The 20,936-nt window shown below is 44.8% G+C and overlaps 1 protein-coding gene across 1 annotated transcript in view; it reads right to left on the bottom strand.

Annotated features, from left to right (window-relative positions):
- Nucleotides 1–3,869: 3,869 nt before the first annotated feature.
- COL9A1 (collagen type IX alpha 1 chain) overlaps nucleotides 3,870–20,936 on the bottom strand; it is an 86,899-nt gene continuing 69,832 nt past the window's right edge. Inside the window, 5 exon segments of the mRNA XM_068983543.1 lie at nucleotides 3,870–4,057; nucleotides 12,163–12,240; nucleotides 18,265–18,453; nucleotides 19,696–19,750; nucleotides 20,069–20,215. Coding sequence (XP_068839644.1) covers nucleotides 3,870–4,057; nucleotides 12,163–12,240; nucleotides 18,265–18,453; nucleotides 19,696–19,750; nucleotides 20,069–20,215 — 657 coding nt within the window.

Below are 20,936 nucleotides of genomic sequence, written 5' to 3'. Positions count from 1 at the left end.
GTAATCATACTTCCGTTTGTCACATGAATCCACACTTAGCTTGTAAGAATTACATTCACAGCCCAGCTCAGTGGCAGCTCATAAAAAGCTTGGTCTGATGAATTTGGATGAGAATTAAAAGCAGAAACCAGAGGATATCCAGGCCTTTGTGACTCTGGTCACACATGGTGATTTCCTCACTAAATCATGTGGGCTTGAGCAAGATGAGAAATGTCAGAGTTAACTTTTCTCAGAAACATAAGCTCTTCCATCCTAAGAGATGGGCCATTAGGTTAAATACACAGCATGTCTCTTTAACAGAAATGAATCCCATCAAAACCTGCCAGTGGATTTAGATTCCTGCTTAGACTGGGAAATGATTTACAGAGTTCTTAACGATCCTCACCCTCAGGTCCATCATGAAGAGTAAAGTAGCCGTGTGCTCTCTACAGGATAGTCTGAAGTCTTTTCACACAAAAGTCTTCAACGTGGAGGCCAGAGACAAATTCAGACAAACCTTAAAAGAAAGTTCCCTGGAGCCAGTTCCCATCATTCGCTTTCTTTGCGGGTATTCTTAGAAAATCTGGCCTCAAGAGCGAGATGTGAAGGGTCTGTTATGGGGAAAGTTAGCATGGATTCCCATTTATTAAGATCAAAAATAGGATCAGTCAGCATCCTCTTCCTGATAACCAGATACATTAAACTGTATGACCAATTGATGCATTATACTTCCTCTGGTTAGTTCTTTAAAGAGCATCTGGGCATGTGTATCTATAGTCATATGTTCTTATGGTAAACCAATTCTGATTTAATATTCACTGAGCCATATGAATTAATACTGCCATGTCCCGGATCAAACTCACTAACAAAGAGTCAGTACATAGCTGAAAAGTATCAATTTTACTCTAGAAAAAAAAAAGAGAGAGAGAGACTTAACCTATATTTATTGAAAACAAACGTTCTTTTTCTAAAAAGATATTTTAAATAATTTACATCCCTTCCCTGTTTGTAAACAGCAGGATTACTTGTTGGCTAGTGCTTTTCTTAATATTGGTTTTTCACACCTTTTGCCAGGGCTCCCAGAAAATGTTTGAAAACCATTTTCTTGATGTTTAGTGTGACTGTATGTATTCCTAGTGGTCTTCCCCCTGTATTGGTTTATTTTTAAACTCAGACATGTTAATTATCAGAGAAGCTGTAACAGCCAAAAAAATAAATACAGAGATTTATCTTCCAAAGCAGGGATTTACATTAAGCTTATTTCAGGTTGCAAGTAAATCAGATTTTACTTATGATGTTTAAGGATAGCAATATTCATGTAGTTAGCTTGAAATAGTGTGTTCATAAATAATAAAATCAATCAAGAAACTGATACGACTACTCATTCATCCCCTTCTGCTAGACAAAGTCAATGATCCCAGACTGTGCTGGGGAATTTATGTGCTCAGTCACCGGGAAGTGATTTCCACAGTGCTTACCCAACCTGTCAGATCTGTGGGATGGAAATCAGGTCACAGTGTCACAGACGCACTGGCTTAGAATTAGATCATCAGCCCTTGAGTAAGCAACACGCACGTTTCTAACCACCTGTAATTACCCCACACTTTTCTCAGCAACTCAGACACCTTCCAACTTCCCTGAGGTCTGGAGGGTTTCTGTTTTGCTGAAGAGAGAGATTTGGTCTAATTCAGGATTTATTAACATTCTTTCATGGAGAGGATCAGTGAGATGTTTTCTTTGCAATTTCTCCACCAAGTCTACATTGCTTCTGTAAGCTGTTTCTGAACTGGGTTTACGATGGATTACTCCCACCATTGGGGATGTGCTCATTTCGCACGATCGCTTTGTAAGTGGTGGTTTCCAGTTTGCTGTGTGTATGGAGCTTGCTGTACAGCCTTTTGTATATCAAGTTTGTAGAACAGTTGACTCAACTTTTCCTTGAAATTTTATTTTTTTTTAATTTTCTTATGAATCTGATAAACCTATTTATCAGAACTGAGAAATGTATTTATTCATCTAATTTTTCTTTTGTTGTATCTGACTGTGTCACTCCAGTTAAAATAAAACCATCTTGGTGAAAATAAAGGCGATTTCTTTGCATTTATTGGATTATATGTCACAGCACCTGAAAAGGTTCACCATCCGTGTGGAGATCATGTAAGTAGTTATGACCGCTGTCTCGTCTGCAAAGATTATCTCTTCCATGAGGAGGAAGACCGTCCTCCCTGGCATGTAGATGGCACTGACCTACACAGCCAAGCTGGAATTGTTCCCCTTACACACAGTCCACACCAGGAGCACGGGACTCGAGGCTGTGAGTGGCTTTAAAGAAACCCAAATACATGTTACATGTTGATTGATTTAACCAAATGAATGGGGCTAAGATTTTAAAATGCTGAGGGAGTCCAGCTGAGGGAAGAAATGCTTCACCAGTGAGGTGAGGCATCACACCTATCAGGGCTCACTCCCCTTGACTTGAGAGAACATAGTTCCATAAACAGAAGATCCTGACCGGCGCACTGTGCTTGGCCTGGGACAGGTAATCGTACGCCCTGTGACACAAACTATGTTAAGGCTGGTCGATAGTTAACACAGATGTTGACAAAACAGCAGGCCAGTGTGATTATGTACATAGTAATGGAGTGCTGGAGGGGCCAGGCAATACCTATCTTATTGATAAGAATACAGTGCTTTAGCTGAGCTGCCTTTATACAGTTTATAAGAAAAAATTGAGTACAACATAAATCATTTGTGCAGTGAAGTTCTAAACAGGACAGCACTGAAATGAAGGCAGCAGTTTCTCCCCCAGAACCCGAGCAAGGCTAGACTTTGGGGGCCCGTGCAATCTGCCGTGGCATACAAGCAGATTTGTGCAAGTGCATTCGTACATTTTTCTGGAGGATGGGTTCATAACTCTCATTTTATTTCTAAAAGGTCCATGAAACCCCCCCACCACCACCTCCCCCAACCCGCCACGCTCCACCCCCACCATACACAAACACACAAAGAACTCTGTCACAAGGCCACACTCTCTGGGGAGCAGTAAGGGCTTTTTAATTTCTCTGTAGAACAAAGCACTAACATTATAAACACAGGCCTGCAGAAAAAGCTTTACGTATCTGAACAACTGTAAGTGACTCCTTTTCATTGAACACAGCTATAAAAAAAATGCAAGAGAGTAAGAAACCATATTTATTGCTTCTTTGGTACAACCAGAGATGTGACCTCAAACCTTGAAAATAAATAATCTCATCAATAAAACTACTGAACAGTGGGGTATTAAGATTCTTTCTTTGCTTTCACATGGACGAGCCCAAAATACAAATGGGTTTGGATACAGTACAGTTCAGCAGAAAGGCAAGCTGACGCTGAGAACCCCACGGGTGTAAGGAAACCACCTCAAGTGGCACAGCAACTGCAGAGTCCCCAGGAGCGCAGTGATGGGGATCTTAAGCACCAATTCTGTTGACAGGAATGGGGCTGCTTCTTAGCTAGTCTGGTAAATCCCTGCAGAGCTGGAACGAGCGTCTCAGGACATGCACTCACTACAACATGGAAGAACTACTACAACTGAGGTAAACCAAACCGCGGTCTCTGTTTATTGGCACAGCGGCCGTGACATACCACACACGGATAGCACACGTGAGTTCAAGAGCCTGGGGACGGGACTGCCGATTCACTCAAAGGGAGGGGTGTTGTCTGTCTGTCTGTCTGATCCATTGCTCTGTGGCTCCCCTCAAAGAGAAAGGAGAGAGGATTTGCTGAATAGCACCATTGTCCTAAACCTGATGCTCAGATGGGACTTCTAGGTACCACTGAAGGGGCCGTCTCTCCCCCAGGCGCCTTCTTCAGGCGTGGTTTCCACCGACAGCCGCGTGGCACCAAGCCCCTCACTGACTGGGGCCTTTGGTGTTGAATGCCCGCTGCCCAGCCTGCATGGTGCAGGATGCTGGCTCGCAGAAACCAGGGGCGCCCGGGGGGCCTGGGGGGCCGGGCACACCGGGGATGCCCGCCGCCCCGGGGGGCCCTCGCTCGCCATCCCGGCCGTTCCTCCCGTAGCTGGCAGGACCCGGATCACCTGAAACACACAGAGGGCGTGCTTGTGAGCAGGACACCCGCAGATGCAGAAGGCACAGGGCCCCTCCCCAGCCCGGCAGCGTCTGCAGAGGGCCTGGAGAGACGCTCGTAGAAACGACGGGATGGCCAAACCAGATCTGGATGGTGGGACAGGATCCCTTCATGGCAGTTGAGTCGCTGAAAAATTAAAGGTGTTAGGAGACCCCAGAATCTCTCATCCCCTCTCCCATCTGCCAGATACAGCAGCCTCTCCACACAGATGTCTGCTGAGCCCAGGAACAAGCCGACTCAGATGCCAAACACACCTGGACCTCAATCTCTAATAATTCATCGATACAGTTTGTACTTATTACATAATGAAATTATGTTGGACCCAGTGGGTTAAACAGTTATTCCATCATCATATGTATATTAATCATTAAAATGAATTTCACCTGATTCTGACTTTTTTAACTTGGCTACTAGCAGATTTAAAATCATACACGCCAACTCGCATTTGCGCCTCACGCTGTATTTCTTCAGACCACGCTCCTGTAGCAGCCACCCTTATTTCTAGAGGGTGATCAAGTTCCCCTGGGTGCCCCTGGGTGGTTGGAAGATGCAGACAGGCAAGCTGACGCTGGAAGGCCTAGCTCTGCCATACGAGTCACTCATCTCCCTGTCTCCTCATCCACAAGATGGATGATGCCTGCCTTAGAACTATATTCTCTGCCTGAATGCACCTGATGAATGACTATTAGAAAATTATTGCTTCGTGTCTCTTAGAAGACTGTGCAATGCACCCCACAAAGCTCCCTGAAATCCTTCTCATCAGAGCTATACCCCAACAGGAATGACACAGTGCCCTAAGCTCTTGTGGGGGGTTTCTTTCTTTTGTCAAGTCCAAAGATTGTTTGGTTCCTCCCTAAACCAGTGAGGCGTGGAGTCACAGACCCCATAACAAAGAGCCACATTTCTGCGAACATTCTCTCCATTGCACCAGCATGCTGTCACACGATGCCTGCAAAGGTGGTGATACCAGAGGCATGCAAAAGGACTCCTGTGTGCCAGGATAACACAGTGTTTACAGAGATCCTCCTTTGGGTCTGGGCTTCCCTGGTGGTTCAACTGGTAAAGAATTTGCCTACACGCAGGAGATGCAGGTTCAATCCCTGCGTCAGGAAGATCCCCTGGTGAAAGGCATGGCAACCTGCCATGGCTGGAGAATCCCAGGGACAGAGGAGCCTGGTGGGTTGCATGGGGTCACAGAGAGTCGGACACGACTGAGCGACTAACGCTTTCATTTCTCCTCGTGTCCACAGTCTTAACCTGGCTATTAAGCCAAAGGGCGGAAACAAAATCTATATGTTCAACTATATTCACTTAGATTTAGTTCCTTTCCCTGCTTCTTGGCAGTTTTTAGTTTTCTGTCCCTATTTTCAGTTCAGTTCAGTCGCTCAGTCGTGTCCGACTCTTGGCGACCCCATGAACTGCAGCATGCCAGGCCTCCCTGTCCATCACCAACTCCCGGAGTCCACCCAAACCCATGTCCATTGAGTTGGTGATGCCATCCAACCATCTCATCCTCTGTCGTCCCCTTCTCCTCCTGTCCTCAATCTTTCCCAGCATCAGGGTCTTCTCCAATGAGTCAGCTCTTCACATCGGGTGGTTGCCAAAGTATTGGAATTTCAGCTTCAACATCAGTCCTTCCAATGAACACTCAGGACTGATCTCCTTTAGGAAGGATTGATTGGATCTCCTTGCAGTGCAAGGGACTCTCAAGAGTCTTCTCCAACACCACAGTTCAAAAGCATCAATTTTTCGGCACTCAGCTTTCTTTATAGTCCAACTCTCACATCCATACATGACCACTGGAAAAACCATAACCTTGACTAGACAGACCTTTGTTGGCAAAGTAATGTCTCTGCTTTTTAATATGCTGTCTAGGTTGGTCATAACTTTCCTTCCAAGGAGTAAGAGTCTTTTAATTTCATGGCTGCAGTCACCATCTGCAGTGATTTTGGAGCCCAGAGAAACCTTATTTATCCCATTTGCCTTCTGTTGGTCTTGTTGCAGTGATCTGGTCTTTTTTAGCTGCCTTATTACACAGCCCACATACTTTTAGAAGGAAACTACATCAGAGACACTGCTTTACACATAACATTCTTCCCATTATACTTACTATTAGGTCCACAAATAGCCACATTACAGGACAAAATGTAGCAAAGCTTTATACATCTCAAGACTGTAGACAAGCAGATATAAGTAATTTCCCTTCATTTATCTCATAAGACTTCATTTGACTACAACAAGTGATGAAGCAGGTAATTCTGTTTCTCTCTCAAGACAAAGTCTACCCCTAACCCACAGCCTCTGCTGACAAGGCTTTAGCAGAACCTGCCTTTAAGCAGAGCCTGTTCAGATTTCCTGGCACGGAGACAGTTAAAGGTTGAGTTGGTCTTTTAAGGCTTACAAAGAGAGGCCAGATATAAATGCCTTTAAGTGGTCAGGCTGGACAAACGGCAGCCCATGAGCCAATGCCAGGGTTGTGAACAGTGCCATCAGGACACAGCGTGTCCGCTGTTTGCACATTGCCCTGGCAGCTCGGCACTACAAAGCACAGGTCCGGGCTGCAGCAGGAGCCATCTGGCCCTCAGGGCTCAAAAAGCATGGTCCTGCAGCAGGGGGAGGGGAGGGCGGGAAAGGAAGAGAGCGGCATTGACACAAACGTGACAGCGCTAAACAGCCAGCCAGCAGGAGCTGCTGTATAGCACACGGAGCTCAGCTGGCTGCCCCGTGATGACCTGGAGGAGAACGGGAGGAGGAGGGGGAGGGAGGTTCACGAGGGAGGGGGTATGTGTATACTTATGCACATATGCATATATATGCTTACATATGCAACGTGTGTGTGTGTGTGTGTGTGTGTGTGTGTGTGTGTGTGTATAGTTGTACGGCAGAAACCTCTTTTCAATTCTTACGGGGAAGAGAAAGCACGAATTGGAATTGCTCTCACTCTGCTTTGCCTCCCTCGTGGGTGTCTGAGCTACACTAACAGCCTAATAATTAGAGTCTTCTGAAATTTCAAGGACCTATAAAATGTTACTGCCAAACCTTTCATGATTTTTTAAAAATGAATGTCTGTGTAATTCTCTGTATTAACACTAGAGGGCAGTCGTGTTACACACACAGAGGCCCAGCCTCTCGGCCCTAACACCTGCAATGCAATAAAAGGGACTAAGACACAGGCTTTAAAAACAAAACAAAACATGGAAATCATTTCCAGGATTCAATAGGGAATTTCTTACATTTCTCACCTTGTTCTGAGTGTTTGACAAAGCACATATGTTTCAGGAATTAGTGTATAAAGTGGTTTGTTTACATAAGATCCCCACACCCCAATAAAAGAGTGGGGACAGGACAGCCGCAGAACAGGGGTAAATGACTACGCTAGACTCAAGCCCGGGCTTCCCAGGTGCCACTGGTGGTAAAGAACCCGCCTGCCAACGCAGGAGACGTAAAGGGCTTGGGTTCAATCACTGGGTCAGGAAGATCATGGCAACCCACTCCAGTATTCTTGCCTGGAGAATCCCATGGACAGAGGAGCCTGGTGGGCTACAGTCCATGGGGTCGCATAGAGTCGGATATGACTGAAGTGACTTAGAAAGCACACACACACACTTAAGCTTAAAGCGAGTGTGCTCTTTCTGCCTGGGAACTTCTTCACTCAGGATCCACAGGCAAAGCTCATCTATCTGCAAACCTTGAACAAGAAACCTGGTGCAATAAGTGCGAGTCAGTCTAACATCCAGGTTCATGTTCACACACAACCATCATTTAAGGTCCTCGTTCTCCCAGCACGTTTAGATACACAAAGAAGTCAGGGCCCACTCTTAAATATCTTTTCTTCAAATCCCCAGAGTGGGAAGCAACTGGTCCCCAGTGAACAAGTTCAGTGGCAACAGGCAAAGAGTTACTGGTGGAGAGACACTCCCCAAAGGTCTCTGTTAAGAGACAGACACAGGAGAGGTGAGGGCAGGCGGCAGGGTCTAAGGTCCCAGAGGCCTTGCTCAGTGTGGTCTCCACAGCTCTGGGACAGGGGCAGAAAAGGAAATGTGCCAAAGTCAGGGGCCAGAATGGCGAGACAGACTCAGCACACACCTGGACCGTCCGCACGTTACTCGAGAACATCACAGCACATCACAGCAAGAACCTGGACACGTGAATGTTGGCCTTGTCACTTACTACCCAAGAGATCTTTGTCAAGGCCCATGACCTTCATGAGTCTGTATTTCCTCAAACATAAAAGGAGGAATAATAATAACTAAAGGTGCAGAATGGTTGCCGTAAGCCAGGTGCTATGCTAAGTGCTTTCCAGGTATTAACACATCCACAGATCCTCCTAAGTGAGGAGGGTCTATCCATGCATGGGAAGCCCGGCTCCACAGCCCGCCCCTCTTACACACCTGCCCTGCCCACCTCTGGCTGTGAGACTCAAACTCGACGATCTGTGTCCACGTTTAGACGACAGGGCGCTACAGCCAAAACAACAGTCCCTGCAACTGTCATGATAAGAACCCAAGGTCTGTATCAGACGATGGACCATCACACCCCCAAGGGGCACGCAATACTTCACAGTGAACATGCTGAGGGAAGGAGGGCAGACAGAGGGCAAAAACAGTCCAGAAAGAGCAGAGCCATTCTGACAACTGACCGATAATGAAGGTATTGCATTTCTTCCAATACATCAGCTATGTTAGCACCAAGAAAGTGAAAGTAAAAGTGAAGTCACTCAGTCGTGTCTGACTCTTTGCGACCGCATGGATTGCAGCCTACCAGGCTCCTCCATCCACGGAATTTTCCAGGCAAGTGTACTGGAGTGGGTTGCCATTTCCTTCTCCAGGGGATCTTCCTGACCCAGGGATCGAACCCAGGTCTCCCACATTGCAGGCAGATGCTTTACCATCTGAGCCGCCAGGGAAGCCCAAGAAGAATGACCAAACGAACTTCTTTCCATTTAGAAGGACCCGAGTCCCACATTCAAAAACAGGTTGCAGAATATCCTATTCTGCCAGTTCCCTCCTTTACTTAAGATGTGTGTTACCTACGAGGCTCCAGAAAAGTCCCTGAACACAGCCCTGGTGAAGGCTCCCCTGGGTCCTAAAGTCCACCCACTGTCAGGATTGTGAGAGACCAGAAATCACCTTCCTACCCACACTCCAAGCTCTCCCAAGGATATTTAAAGCAGCCCAGCTACTTGGTGACGTGATTTCCTGGGACCAGTGCTTTGCACTTGTGGTCTGGAATCACAGCAATTTAGCGGACGTCTGAGGTGTTAGGGGCAGTGCTGATTGACAGAAGGTCGAGAAAAATCCACAAAAGCTGAGCCAGGGTCCAGCTCTGCACTTCAGTCACCTCGAAATGCAAGAGTGCGTTTGTTACATTAATAATAGTTCTAATAACTGCCATTTCTGGAGCATCCACTATAGCCAGAAACTGTCCTAGGCTCCTTTCATGGATTGATTGTTCTTTAATTCTCAGAATTAGACTCTCTGGGAGATGGGATTATTGATTACTATCTCTCTTTTGTAAGTGGGGACACCGAGGCACGGAGCCAGTCAGGAACTAGCCCAATGCCATAAAGCTCGGACGTGACGGTCAAGGTGTAAAGCTAGATATCTGAATTACAGAGCCCACACTCCCAAGGGCCCACTCTCAGAGGACTCGATTTAGAGGCATAATGGCCCCAAAATCTCTTGTTCAGGGACCTGATGGATTTGGGAAACTGTTCCCTGACTATGTTTAGGCAGAAACACAGGGATATGAGCCAACCCGAAACCAACGATCCAGCTGGTGCCTCAAAGCGGATGGTAGACACAGATCCAACTGCATGCTCCGGAAAGTGAGCCTCGATTCTTTAAAAACTAATCTGTAACTGACTTCACCCTGCTGCTGCTGCTGCTAAGTCGCTCCAGTCGCGTCCGACTCTGTGCGACCCCACAGATGTCCCCGGGATTCTCCAGGCAAGAACACTGGAGTGGGTTGCCATTTCCTTCTCCAATGCATGAAAGTGAAAAGTGAAAGGGAAGTTGCTCAGTTGTGTTCGACTCGTCGCGACCCCATGGACTGCAGCCTACCAGGCTCCTCCATCCATGGGATTTTCCAGGCAAGAGTACTGGAGCAGGTTGCCATTGCCTTCTCCGCTGACTTCACCCTAAGTAATGTCAAATATCCCCTCAACGAAAATGTACCTAAAGCACAGAAAACCACAGATGGGTAGAACCAGGAAGGGAGGGGCGAGGGCTGGAAAAATGCAGCAAGGAAACAGAGAAGAGCAGGCTTCCGAGCCCTGGACAAACCTGACTTTAACAAATCAGATTTAAGCCTTAACTCCAAGACCAACATGTCATTTTCACAAGGAAGACCAGCTGAGGGTCACGTAGAGCTGCCGGGGATGACTTGCCCTACCTGGCCACTCGCCCACACACGGATGGCTGGTGTCCTAGAAAGCAAACCCAGGGACCCCCTTCTAGGCCAAGCAAGGGTCCCGGGGCACCAAGCAAACTGCACAAATACAAGCTGGTCTCCACCTTCCTATTTTTAAATGCAAAATGGGATTTATCAACAGATTTTTTTGAAAGCAGAAGTCACCAGATATGATAATGTATTTTTGGTAAATTGTGCCAGTAGTATAAGCTGCTGATCCAGGAACTGTAATTTGTCAACAAAATGGGAGAAGGAGAAATTGTCAGGATCTCCTTCAAATACATAGATAATTAGATAAATCGTAATGATGTTATTTTATTAGCCTTCAAACACTCTATTCCTACCACGGATAAGAGAGACGAGCTCTCAGTAAAGTCTGTTTTCCTTTTCTTTCTGCTAGACGTCCATCAAAGAATCCAGACTACTGTTTATTAAAATCTTCCCTGGGTCCCATTCAACTCCAGCCAGATTTTTTTTCCTTTTCTGATCACAAAGGCTTCCTTTTCCAATCACAAAAATTCATGAACTTGTGAAAACATCTTGACAGGCCCACCAATTACCATTTTAGAAAGGCAGCGTTTGAGTTATCTCCAAATGCATTCATACTTTTTAAAATTCTTTTAAATGAGAAAGTGATCACCAGGAGTAATGAAATGGATAATTAGAAAGCAATGATGTTTGGGGGCTGCAATTATAACCATGATTGACTACGTAAGCCTCCGGCAGAATTAGAAAACGATCATTTCTTTGCTTGACTTCCCTCAACCAAGTTTTTCAGATCCACGGCGGGAGTGTGGGCCACCCTCCTTCTGCACAAGTCCCCTCCCCTGACCGGTTTCCTCAGGGGCTTCAGGGGGCCTTCCTGAGCCTTGGCTCTGAAGCGCTCAGAACGTTTACTGGAGGCTCAGGCTAGTCACGCTCTTCACCTGAACTGGATTTCAGCCCCCAGGAGGCCGCTTCTGCACTTGGACTTGGCGGTCGCATCCAGCAGATTCACGTGGGGCAGCCTGGACCTCGGCCACAGAGTAGCCGGTGTGTAAGGAGAGCAGACACCCAGTGAGAGTGCCCACTCTCACACAGACACGACTGTGTCACCTCAGTCTACCCAGCTGGGCTACATTCTTGGAGTGACTTTTGCAAGTAGGAATGTGCAGGTTTATTTATTTTGGGATACGGGTTTCTGGAGGGTCCGGGTGTTTGAAGGAGAAGCTTTCAGAATAAAATTTCAGTTATTCCCTGTGCAACATGAATAGCCGAAAACTTGGATTCGTCTTCCTGTTGCTCTGACGTTTTAGTTAAAAAAAAAAAAAAAAAAAAGAGGAAACTACCACTGGGCTAGAAATGGACAGGGCCCCATTCATCCAGAGTTTTATAACAAGTGCATTGTGGCTGGACCTCCACAGCAATGTCTAAAGTATTTATTTAAGAAAGTAACATTTCAAGACATGTATTCTTCTCTCAAAGAATACAGACATGATTTACAGACTATTTAACTCTTCATTAAAGGTGGTCTTCAAAAATCGATGCCGGTCATTATTATCACATGATAAGCAGAGGTAATCAAAGAGCCATACTTTACAGTGTGATCCAGTTCAGACCGCCTGCTCGATACCACTTCCCACCTCATCCTGCCTTCATCCTTACCTGGGAGACCAGGAGCTCCTGGCAAACCTTTGGGACCTCTTCCTGGGGGGCCACGATCCCCTCTTTCTCCTGCATCACCTGTGTGTCATTAAAGAAATGTTATTTTTCTATATGTCTATAAAAGTGAATATAAAGCATAAACATAAATTCAACTTAAAGCAAAGCCCACATTCAGAAACCAAAAAGTCATGAGGTTGTCACAAACTAGGTCTTACTAAGTACATAGCGAGGCAAAAATCGAGTTAATTACATTAAGATATCTAAGGGGAAAAAAATCAAGTAGATGCTGACAAGCCATTGATACAACATTCAATAAAATAAGTGCCAAGCTACTTCCCTAACATGATAAAATCCATCTGTCTCAATCTTGAAGCTGGCACAAAGCTTAACAAGAAACACAAGCAGCAGTTTCACTGAAGTCAGAACATTATTAATACAAACATGCCCACTTTATCACTATTATTATTTGGTTTGAGCCATCCCTGCTTTCAGGTGATATGACTGTTTTCTTAAACCCTAGAAAATCAACTCAAAACCTGCTATAGACAATAAGAGAATTCAGCGAGGTACAAAATACATGGAAATCAATATTCATTATATATATAAACAACAACAGAAAGAAGAATCAGGAAGAAGGTCTGTGAAATGATGCCCAAGACATTGTTAAGTGTAAAAAGCAAGGCCCAGATGACTTACTAAAGGACAATGTGATTTGTTCCTAAAAGGACATGGGGAAAATATATATATATATTCATAGATCCTTTATAGTGTCACTGGTAAGGGTATGTAGGAAACTAAGAACAGTGACTCCCTGATGGAAGGATAAAGAAAACCAGGCAGATGGGAGGCAGGGATGGGACAGACACTCTTCACTAAGTATTTTTTTATACATTTAAAAACTCTTGAACCATGTAAATTTAGCATCACCAAAAATAAATTAATGAAGTTTCAAAATGTAAAGTGTGCTGTCACAGTGCCTACATTTCATTTCTGTCTCATTATTTATAGGGAATGTCCTTTGGATTGCAACCAACCATGTGCCTTTGCAAGACCGTTGATTGAATTCAGGAATTCAGCAGCCACAGAACAAAACCTGTATTCATTATCCTGGCCCCTGCAGAGGCCAAACTTAGAAACTTGGCCTCATTAACAAAACACCCTAATACCTTAGTTAACAGGTGTTAAATGACATCGACTATGCCTAGTAGAAGACAACTTCTACTACCCCATTAGCACAGTAGTATGCTATTATTACACTATATCCTTAGAAGAGGCAATGGCGTTTCACAATAAGTTCTATACGTAATCTTTTTATCCAAATATTCGTATCAATCCAACCTCATTAAATACCGACAGGTTTGTTACAATTTAAAAAACAAAATCACGCACAGAAAAAAAAACAGGAAGAATATCTGCAGAGCCATCTGTACATTTGTCAAATAGTCAAAAGCCTCTAATTAAGAAATGAACGTTTAGTAATCATACTTTGACTTTAGCTATGAATGTCCTTGTGTGAACATTTAGATGATGAATCAACATTTTGAAGATAATTTAAATTTTATAAATATTATGTAAGGATATACATAATATTCAAGCTCAGCTTGAACTCATATATAAACTAGCTATTTTTTACACTCATCATCAATATAACATTACTATAGTAGGAAGATATGACAATTAGCATTTTAAAAACTAACAGCTTATGCTCTCTTGTTAACTCAGCAATTTAAATGTCATTTGACTGTAATTCTCAAGGCTGGCAGTGAGAAAGTGCCACACTTTCTGAAAACACGAGATGAAGATTATAAATTAAAATGCAACTTTCACAGCGATAGTGACAGTTAAGCACATTCTAGCATGAAGCCACACCAACTTCAAAATGTTTGCAAGGAATAAGACCACTGCCTCTTTAAAACAACTTATATATATATGTGTGTGTAAACCAAGTCATAGGAAAAGATAGATACAATGGGTGAAGTGATATGAAATTTCTGGAGAGAGATGAAAAGCCTTAACAAAAAAATCATAATTCTAGAACTGAAAAATACAAGATCTGAAAGTAAAAACTCATTGGATGGAACCGCCAGCATATTTGGACACTGCAGAATGAAGGGAACACAGCGTGGTAACGTTAATTAACAACACTGTATGATATGTAGAATAAAATCTTTTACAAATTAAAGAAAAGACCCTTGTCTTAGCTTCGATGCTGTTTCTGGAGGTCAGTCATGGAAAAACAGGTTTTCGACAGGCCCAGGACACAGCCACACCGCAGCCTGCCGCAGCCCCGGTGTGTGGGCTCTGCTACCCACAGGGTTACTCTGCTTCAGCAAACACGGGCCACATCCTCCAAGATGTAGGAGACCTGGCCTGGGAACTAAAGCCCACCTTTGTTAGCCTGTTGTGTCAGAAAGGACATATAAAAAGCGTATAAAAGATGCTTTGGATACAGTATGAAGGGGATAGACACTTTGAGTAGAAAAATAGCTTTTTATGTTCAGAGTGGGGGAAACTAGAGAAATTCATATTGCTGCAAAATTGCTACTGAACTCATCTATTTGGAAGCCATAATCGATGCTCCGTCTTCAAGTGAGGACCAACACCGGGAAAGGTGAGCCTCAGGTGTGCCGGGTGTACCTTCCCTAGCTTTCACTAACACAGAGACAGGTCTGCTTGAGGCCCACTAAAAGATTTAAAGGTACACACAGCCTGTCTCAGAGGGGCTTAAAAGTAACAAACCACAAACATTTATAAAGAGTATTTATGACAAGAAAGACTTCTTTAATTCTAAGCAAAGTGAACCCAGGTCCAGTCAAGGGTCACCTTCCATGAAAGGAGCACACAGCTCTAACAACGTTTGTGTAGAAGTGTGTAAAACATGTCAACAAAAACAAAATACACAAACACAATGGAAGCTTTGAGTGTGGTCTGAGGCTTATTTCTACTAGCTCCTGTTAAAAATGTTCCACTGTGTTTTTCAAAGTAACTTTTAAGGAAGAAAACAGTAATTTGATTAAGATACAGCCTGAACTGTTAAAAGCTTAGTAAAACTGATTTATTAATAGTTAAACTTGTCTGCATACGAATTTCCCTGGAAAATACCCTCAAAATGACTATGGCAAACCCAGACTCCCATCATCTCTTCTCTTATTAAGGATGAAGAAAAAGGCAAAGAAACACATCTCTTCTCTGATCAGTAAAATGGTAAAGTTTCAAGAGTGGAGTATTTACTCTCAGGGAAAATCTGAGCTCTAAACTTTGGGTGTTAGAACACCACGTGTTTTCTACTAAGTAGGACTATTAATGTCTGTGGAGGACAAGAAAGGCCAAGGCCAGCTACCTAGAACCGGACATCTTCAAACATGTGTCAGCACTGAATGATATAGAAAATCTGATTATTCCTTTCTGCCCACATCCCAATTTTAAGAAGTAAAACTGAGAGAAGATGCTGCTTTAATGGAACCCAATGCAAGAAAGGCATGAAGGACAGGCAGAGAACATTCATTAGAAAAAAGAAAAGAACAGCCTCACTTCTAGTTTATAAATTACGTTATGAATCCCAGGAAACAGGGGGAAGTCCCAAATACGATCAAACTGCTTGATGGATGGACTCAGTGCCAGAGACACGTCTTGGGTTTCAAATATAGAAATATAGTTTTCTTTCCTCCAAAATAAGGTTCACGTGCTGAGGCCCATCCAGCCCCACCCGGACACAACTCTGCACTTCGACTCCCAGCTTCCCAGAAAGTTCTCAGGTCATGTCCCATGTGTTAGGAGTGCTCCCCAGTCCTGTGTGCACGTTCAGATCACCTGCAGAATATTTTTAAAATATGACACCAAGTAACCAGGTGGCACTAGTGGTAAAGAACCCGCCTGCCAATGCAGGAGACGGAGGAAACGTGAGTTCAGTCTCTGGGTATGGAAGATCCCCTGGAAGAGAGCATAACAACCTACTCCAGGATTCTTGCCTGGAGCATCCCATGGATGGAGGAGCCCGGTGGGCTTACAGTCCGAAGTGTCATACAGAGTCGGACAAGACTGAAGTGACTTAGCACCAAGTAACCAAGCCAAGTGGATTGCAGTATCTGGGAAGGGGCTGCAGACACGGGCAGGGTTGAAGGCTCCTCGGGTAAGTTCCATGGGCAGCCCGGGCTGTCTCCCCTGGGCAGGCTGTCCTGACTCAGCGAGCACACAGACCTCTTCCTTCCTTAGACGGAAGATGGAACTTTAGGAGTCGGCTCCTATGAACTCAAGGTTAAGCTCAGCCCCCAAAATGGGGGCTTCCTTAGAGCTGGAGAAAACAGGGCTGTGATCCCCATCACCCTACAAGGCGATCCTTCCCAGGGAAGACAGGCAACTGCCCTGCACGAACACATCTCCACTGGGGGCCCCTCTCTAAAATCTCTGACTCAGGGAGCCTGGGTGGGCGGGAGGATCTGCCTTCCGAACAAGGTCTCTGGTGATGCTGAGGCCACGGGGACCACTCTTGTGAATCACCACTCTTTGGTTCCCTTTAGTGACCGCACGCAGGCAGAGGAGTCACCGTGGGCTGGGGCACAACAGAGACAGCTAAGCCAACAGTCCGACCACGGTATGGGCTTCCCTAGAATGGTTTACATTTGCGGGTGAGTGCAGCGTGATCACAGGGAGTACCTCCGGTATGAATCCCTGAACAGAAGCTCAGAGCGGGACCGAGATGAATGGCTAAGGATCCTTACGGAGAGGAGGTCCAGCTCTCTGTAAGCTGAACTCACAGCTCTCTGCATAGGTGACCTGTCCAGCCTCCAAAAACATGGCAACTGTGCCAAATTCACAAGAGGCCCCAGTTAGAGCTCTTTTTTTTTTTAACATGCATTTTTTCACATGCCAAAAAAAAAAAAAAGTAGTGAACAACACTGTTCCAGCTGAGGGTATTGTCAGCTAAATGCATCTCCCATTCAATTATAGATCCAGAAAGACAGCTTGCTTGACCTCTGACCATTTGCACCATATTTATCCCTAACTGGAGTATCACTGTCTAAAAAACTGAAATCCCTCTCTTGTTTTGTTTTTTTACTGAAGGATAACTGCTTTACAGAATTTTGTTGTTTTCTGTCAAATGGAAACTTACATTACCATATGTAAAATAGATAGCTAATGACAATTTGCTGTATGGCTCAGAAACCTCTCTTGTTTTTGACACCACGTTTTTCTGAAGTTCCTAGAAAGCTGTCAGTCACTCATCATGATACAGAAACTCCACACTTTTCATCCTTTTGGTAAATTATCTGGGGCACACTGCCCCCAACCTGACCTACTCACCTGAACTAGCAAGCACCATCTGAGGCAGCCCATTCTTCTGCAAATTCTGCAGAATACCTGACACACTCATAATCCTATTTTCCTACAAGACACCGGTTGCAAGAGCTTAACTTGCTTTAAATAAAAGAAGAAACAAACTCTCTCACACCCTCTCAACATGTTAAATAAGGAATACAGTTGTACTTCAGAGCTGAAAAAAACAATCCATCAAAACTGATATACAATGTCACTCTTTAAAAGGAGAGGGGGGTTTCCCTGGTAGTCCAGTGGTTAAGACTCTGCCAGTGTAAAGGGCATGGGTGTGATCCCTGGTCAGGGAACTAAGACCCCATATGCATATTTTTGGCAGAGCCAAAAACAAATAAATAAAAGAAGAGGGAGGCAGCTTTAACTCGAGATGAGAACTGCTAACAAGCCTCATTAGTTGAAGTAATAGACACAAACACTCAAGAGCCAGTCGCCATCTTAAAAGACCTCTACAGTGATTTCAGGGTCTCAGAAAACAAACAAAAAATCTGAACGATCCTGAAGTTTATCTTGAACTACAACCAAAGCAGCATGAGTGGAAAAGATCAAGAGCGAAAGTCAAGGAACCTGAATTCTGGTATTGGGTCTACTGCCATCACACACCAAGGTCAAGAAAATACCAAATGACAGCATTTCAATCTTCACCAGCCCCACAGAACAGAACGATAATTTCACGTCACAGACACCTGGCACTTGCCAGGACAAGTGAATTCACCTAAAAAAAACAAAAAGGCCAGTGTGTGTTCCTGGTTCCACGTGACTAAAAGGCCTTACCTTTAGGGCCCCTCACACCAAGAGCGCCAGGGGGACCCTTCATGCCCGGGAGGCCGCGGAGTCCCATCTGGCCTGGAAAGCCATTCTCTCCAGGGGGGCCCGGGGGGCCGGGGGGTCCAGGCCGTCCAGGGAGGCCTGAGGCTCCGGAGTCTGGACGCTTGAGACTCGCAGCCATCTGAGCAAAGTGCTCTACAAGGCAGTAAACAAAACCACGCAGGGAAGTCAGAAACACATAGGCTATTCAAGGGAAATGTGAACTATTTCAGGTGCCTTTTTTCTAAATGCGTCACCAGAGCTTCAGAACTGGGGGTGAGGGATGAATAAAGCTCGGCTGGTTTTCCCCTGGGGTTTCTGCCCCAAGGTGTCACTGATGCCGCTGTGTTCAGCCCTCTGTGGGGAGAGCTGGTGCTGCTGCCTTGAGGCAGGGGAGGGGATAGAGAACCTTAACCTTCAGGACCCAGCCATTTCCAAAAGGATGAGTGTGTCACCCAGAACCTGGCTGGTTATCTGAAAACCCAGGATGCAACACAGCTGTAAGTGGACATCCTGAAGCTGTGTCAAAGCCAAGGACATTGTCCAGAATCAGTACTAAGATACCGTTTGAGACCTGGGCTCATGTCCTTAGCTTGAACATACTACTTTATGTGAAACATCCTGAGGATCCATGACTTGCTAATAATTCTCCTTCTCAAGTTTTTTTCATGCCTGGAAGATACACCAGATGTTAAAGAGAGCCTACTTCTTGGGAATGGTCACAATCTGTCTTAAAAAATTTATAACTGTGTAGGCTTTTTCAGGATCCATTAAATAGATCAAGAATCATCTACTAAAACCAGAGAATAAGAACATTTTCCCATTAAAATACTCTAAGGGAAATATTCTAGTGTAATATTTTTTAAAGCTTTGGGTGCAAAGGAGAAAATGAATTTGAAACATATTTCTCACCAAAATTTCTAAATTGGTCACATGTGAATACCCTAGGTGGGCCTTATTTAAGTGAGGGTTAGCATAAAGTCATACTTTTCTCAACATGAAATGCTTAAAATGGAAATATCCTTTCAAAATAAGATGTCTTCAATATTGGTTTCCAAATATAGAGGTGACAATTTCATCCTGGAAAACTCTACGCATCTACTTGACAAGCTAGACTATCTCATGAACACATGAAAGAAAGGTGTTTCTTCATGACAGAATTAGTTCCAACTAGAATCAGACAATAAATAGGAACTGCCATAACTACAGATGAATTTAGATAAAGGTTAAGAAATGTGAAAATATATATCACCATTTTGGCAGAATTCCAGTTATAGATTTTCTACCTATGTGGTGCATGAATGGAAATAATGGCCTTAAGCTTCTTAAGGGCAGAATTTTACTGAATCCCCCACCCTTTAAAGCCTACAAAAAGTCAAGCCATGACGATTTATTTACCTTGTATGACTCTCATGCAAACCTGCTTGATGTGCTGATCGGTTGGTGCTCTGCCCTGGGACGGAAAAGACAAAAGCCAGTTTGTCCACGAACGAAGCCCACAAAGAGGGCATTGTTGAATGGAAAACCGACAGGCTGGGCACGGGACCAGTGGCTGGACTTACAGGAGAACTGGCCCCGCGCTCACTGTGGTGCAGAGGTAGGGTCCCTCCCAAACGCCTGTCCGCACCCCCAGCCCCCTAGCCCCCCAGACCCCTCCAGTCCCCAGCCCCCAGCCCCGCTCCCCCAGCCCCCAACCCCCAACCTCCAACTCCCAGCCCTGTCAAGGGGGCGGCACCTCCAGAGGAAAACCGCGGAGCCGGCCCGCACTCACCGGGGGGCCCTGGATCCCGGGCAGGCCCGTGGCGCCCTGCTCCCCCTGCACGCCGCGCGGGCCGGGCGGGCCTCGGGGTCCTTCCTCTCCGGGAAGCCCCCGGCTGCCTTCGGGCCCCCTCACGCCAGGCTCCCCGGGGTTCCCCGCCTGGAACACAGGGGCGGCGCACGTAAGTCCAGGCTGAACACAAGGAGGGCGCCTGCTTCAGGCTGAAATAAGCACTGACATGAAACTGTAGGTTCACCGACACTCTGCCTCCGAAGTTGAAAATCTAAGCACCAATAGGTGTTGGCTCAGAGGTTACAAAGCCTCAAGGTGAACACACGTAATGCCACACAATTAACTCTCCAGTCTCTCAGAATTCCAATTCAAGTAAACATCTTAAAGATCGTTCTTTGGGGCCTAGATATTATTTCTAAATGTTAACGGAAAGAACACAGTTTAAAATCACGTTCTTCATACTTTAAGCCATTTCTAAGAGCAAGTTTGTTTTTAATAAAACGTGTTACCTCTTTGGGGCCACAGAAAGACTAGAGTTCACAAGACATGTTACACTGTGTATCACCAATATGAAAGCATAAAATAAAGACATTTCCAAGAACATAAGTTATTTAGCCTTTATAACATTCTTTGGAGAATCTGAGGAAGTCAAAGGTATCCAGGAATTATAAAACACTAATGTGAATTAAACCAACACATTTAAAATGCTGCATTTAAAATACCAGAACAAAAAGGGTGAGTCCATAATTTATCTAAGGATACAGGAAGTTAAAAATCTAAATATTAAAGATGCTTAAACCACTACAATATTGTAAAATAATTAGCCTCCAATTAAAATGAATAAAATTATTAAAAATAAAAATAAAAC

Source organism: Capricornis sumatraensis, chromosome 11, assembly GCF_032405125.1.
Source record: "Capricornis sumatraensis isolate serow.1 chromosome 11, serow.2, whole genome shotgun sequence".
NCBI classification, from domain to species: Eukaryota; Metazoa; Chordata; class Mammalia; order Artiodactyla; family Bovidae; genus Capricornis; species Capricornis sumatraensis.
The sequence above is the reverse complement of the archived record's forward strand: the minus strand, read 5'-3'. Positions and strand labels throughout refer to the sequence as shown.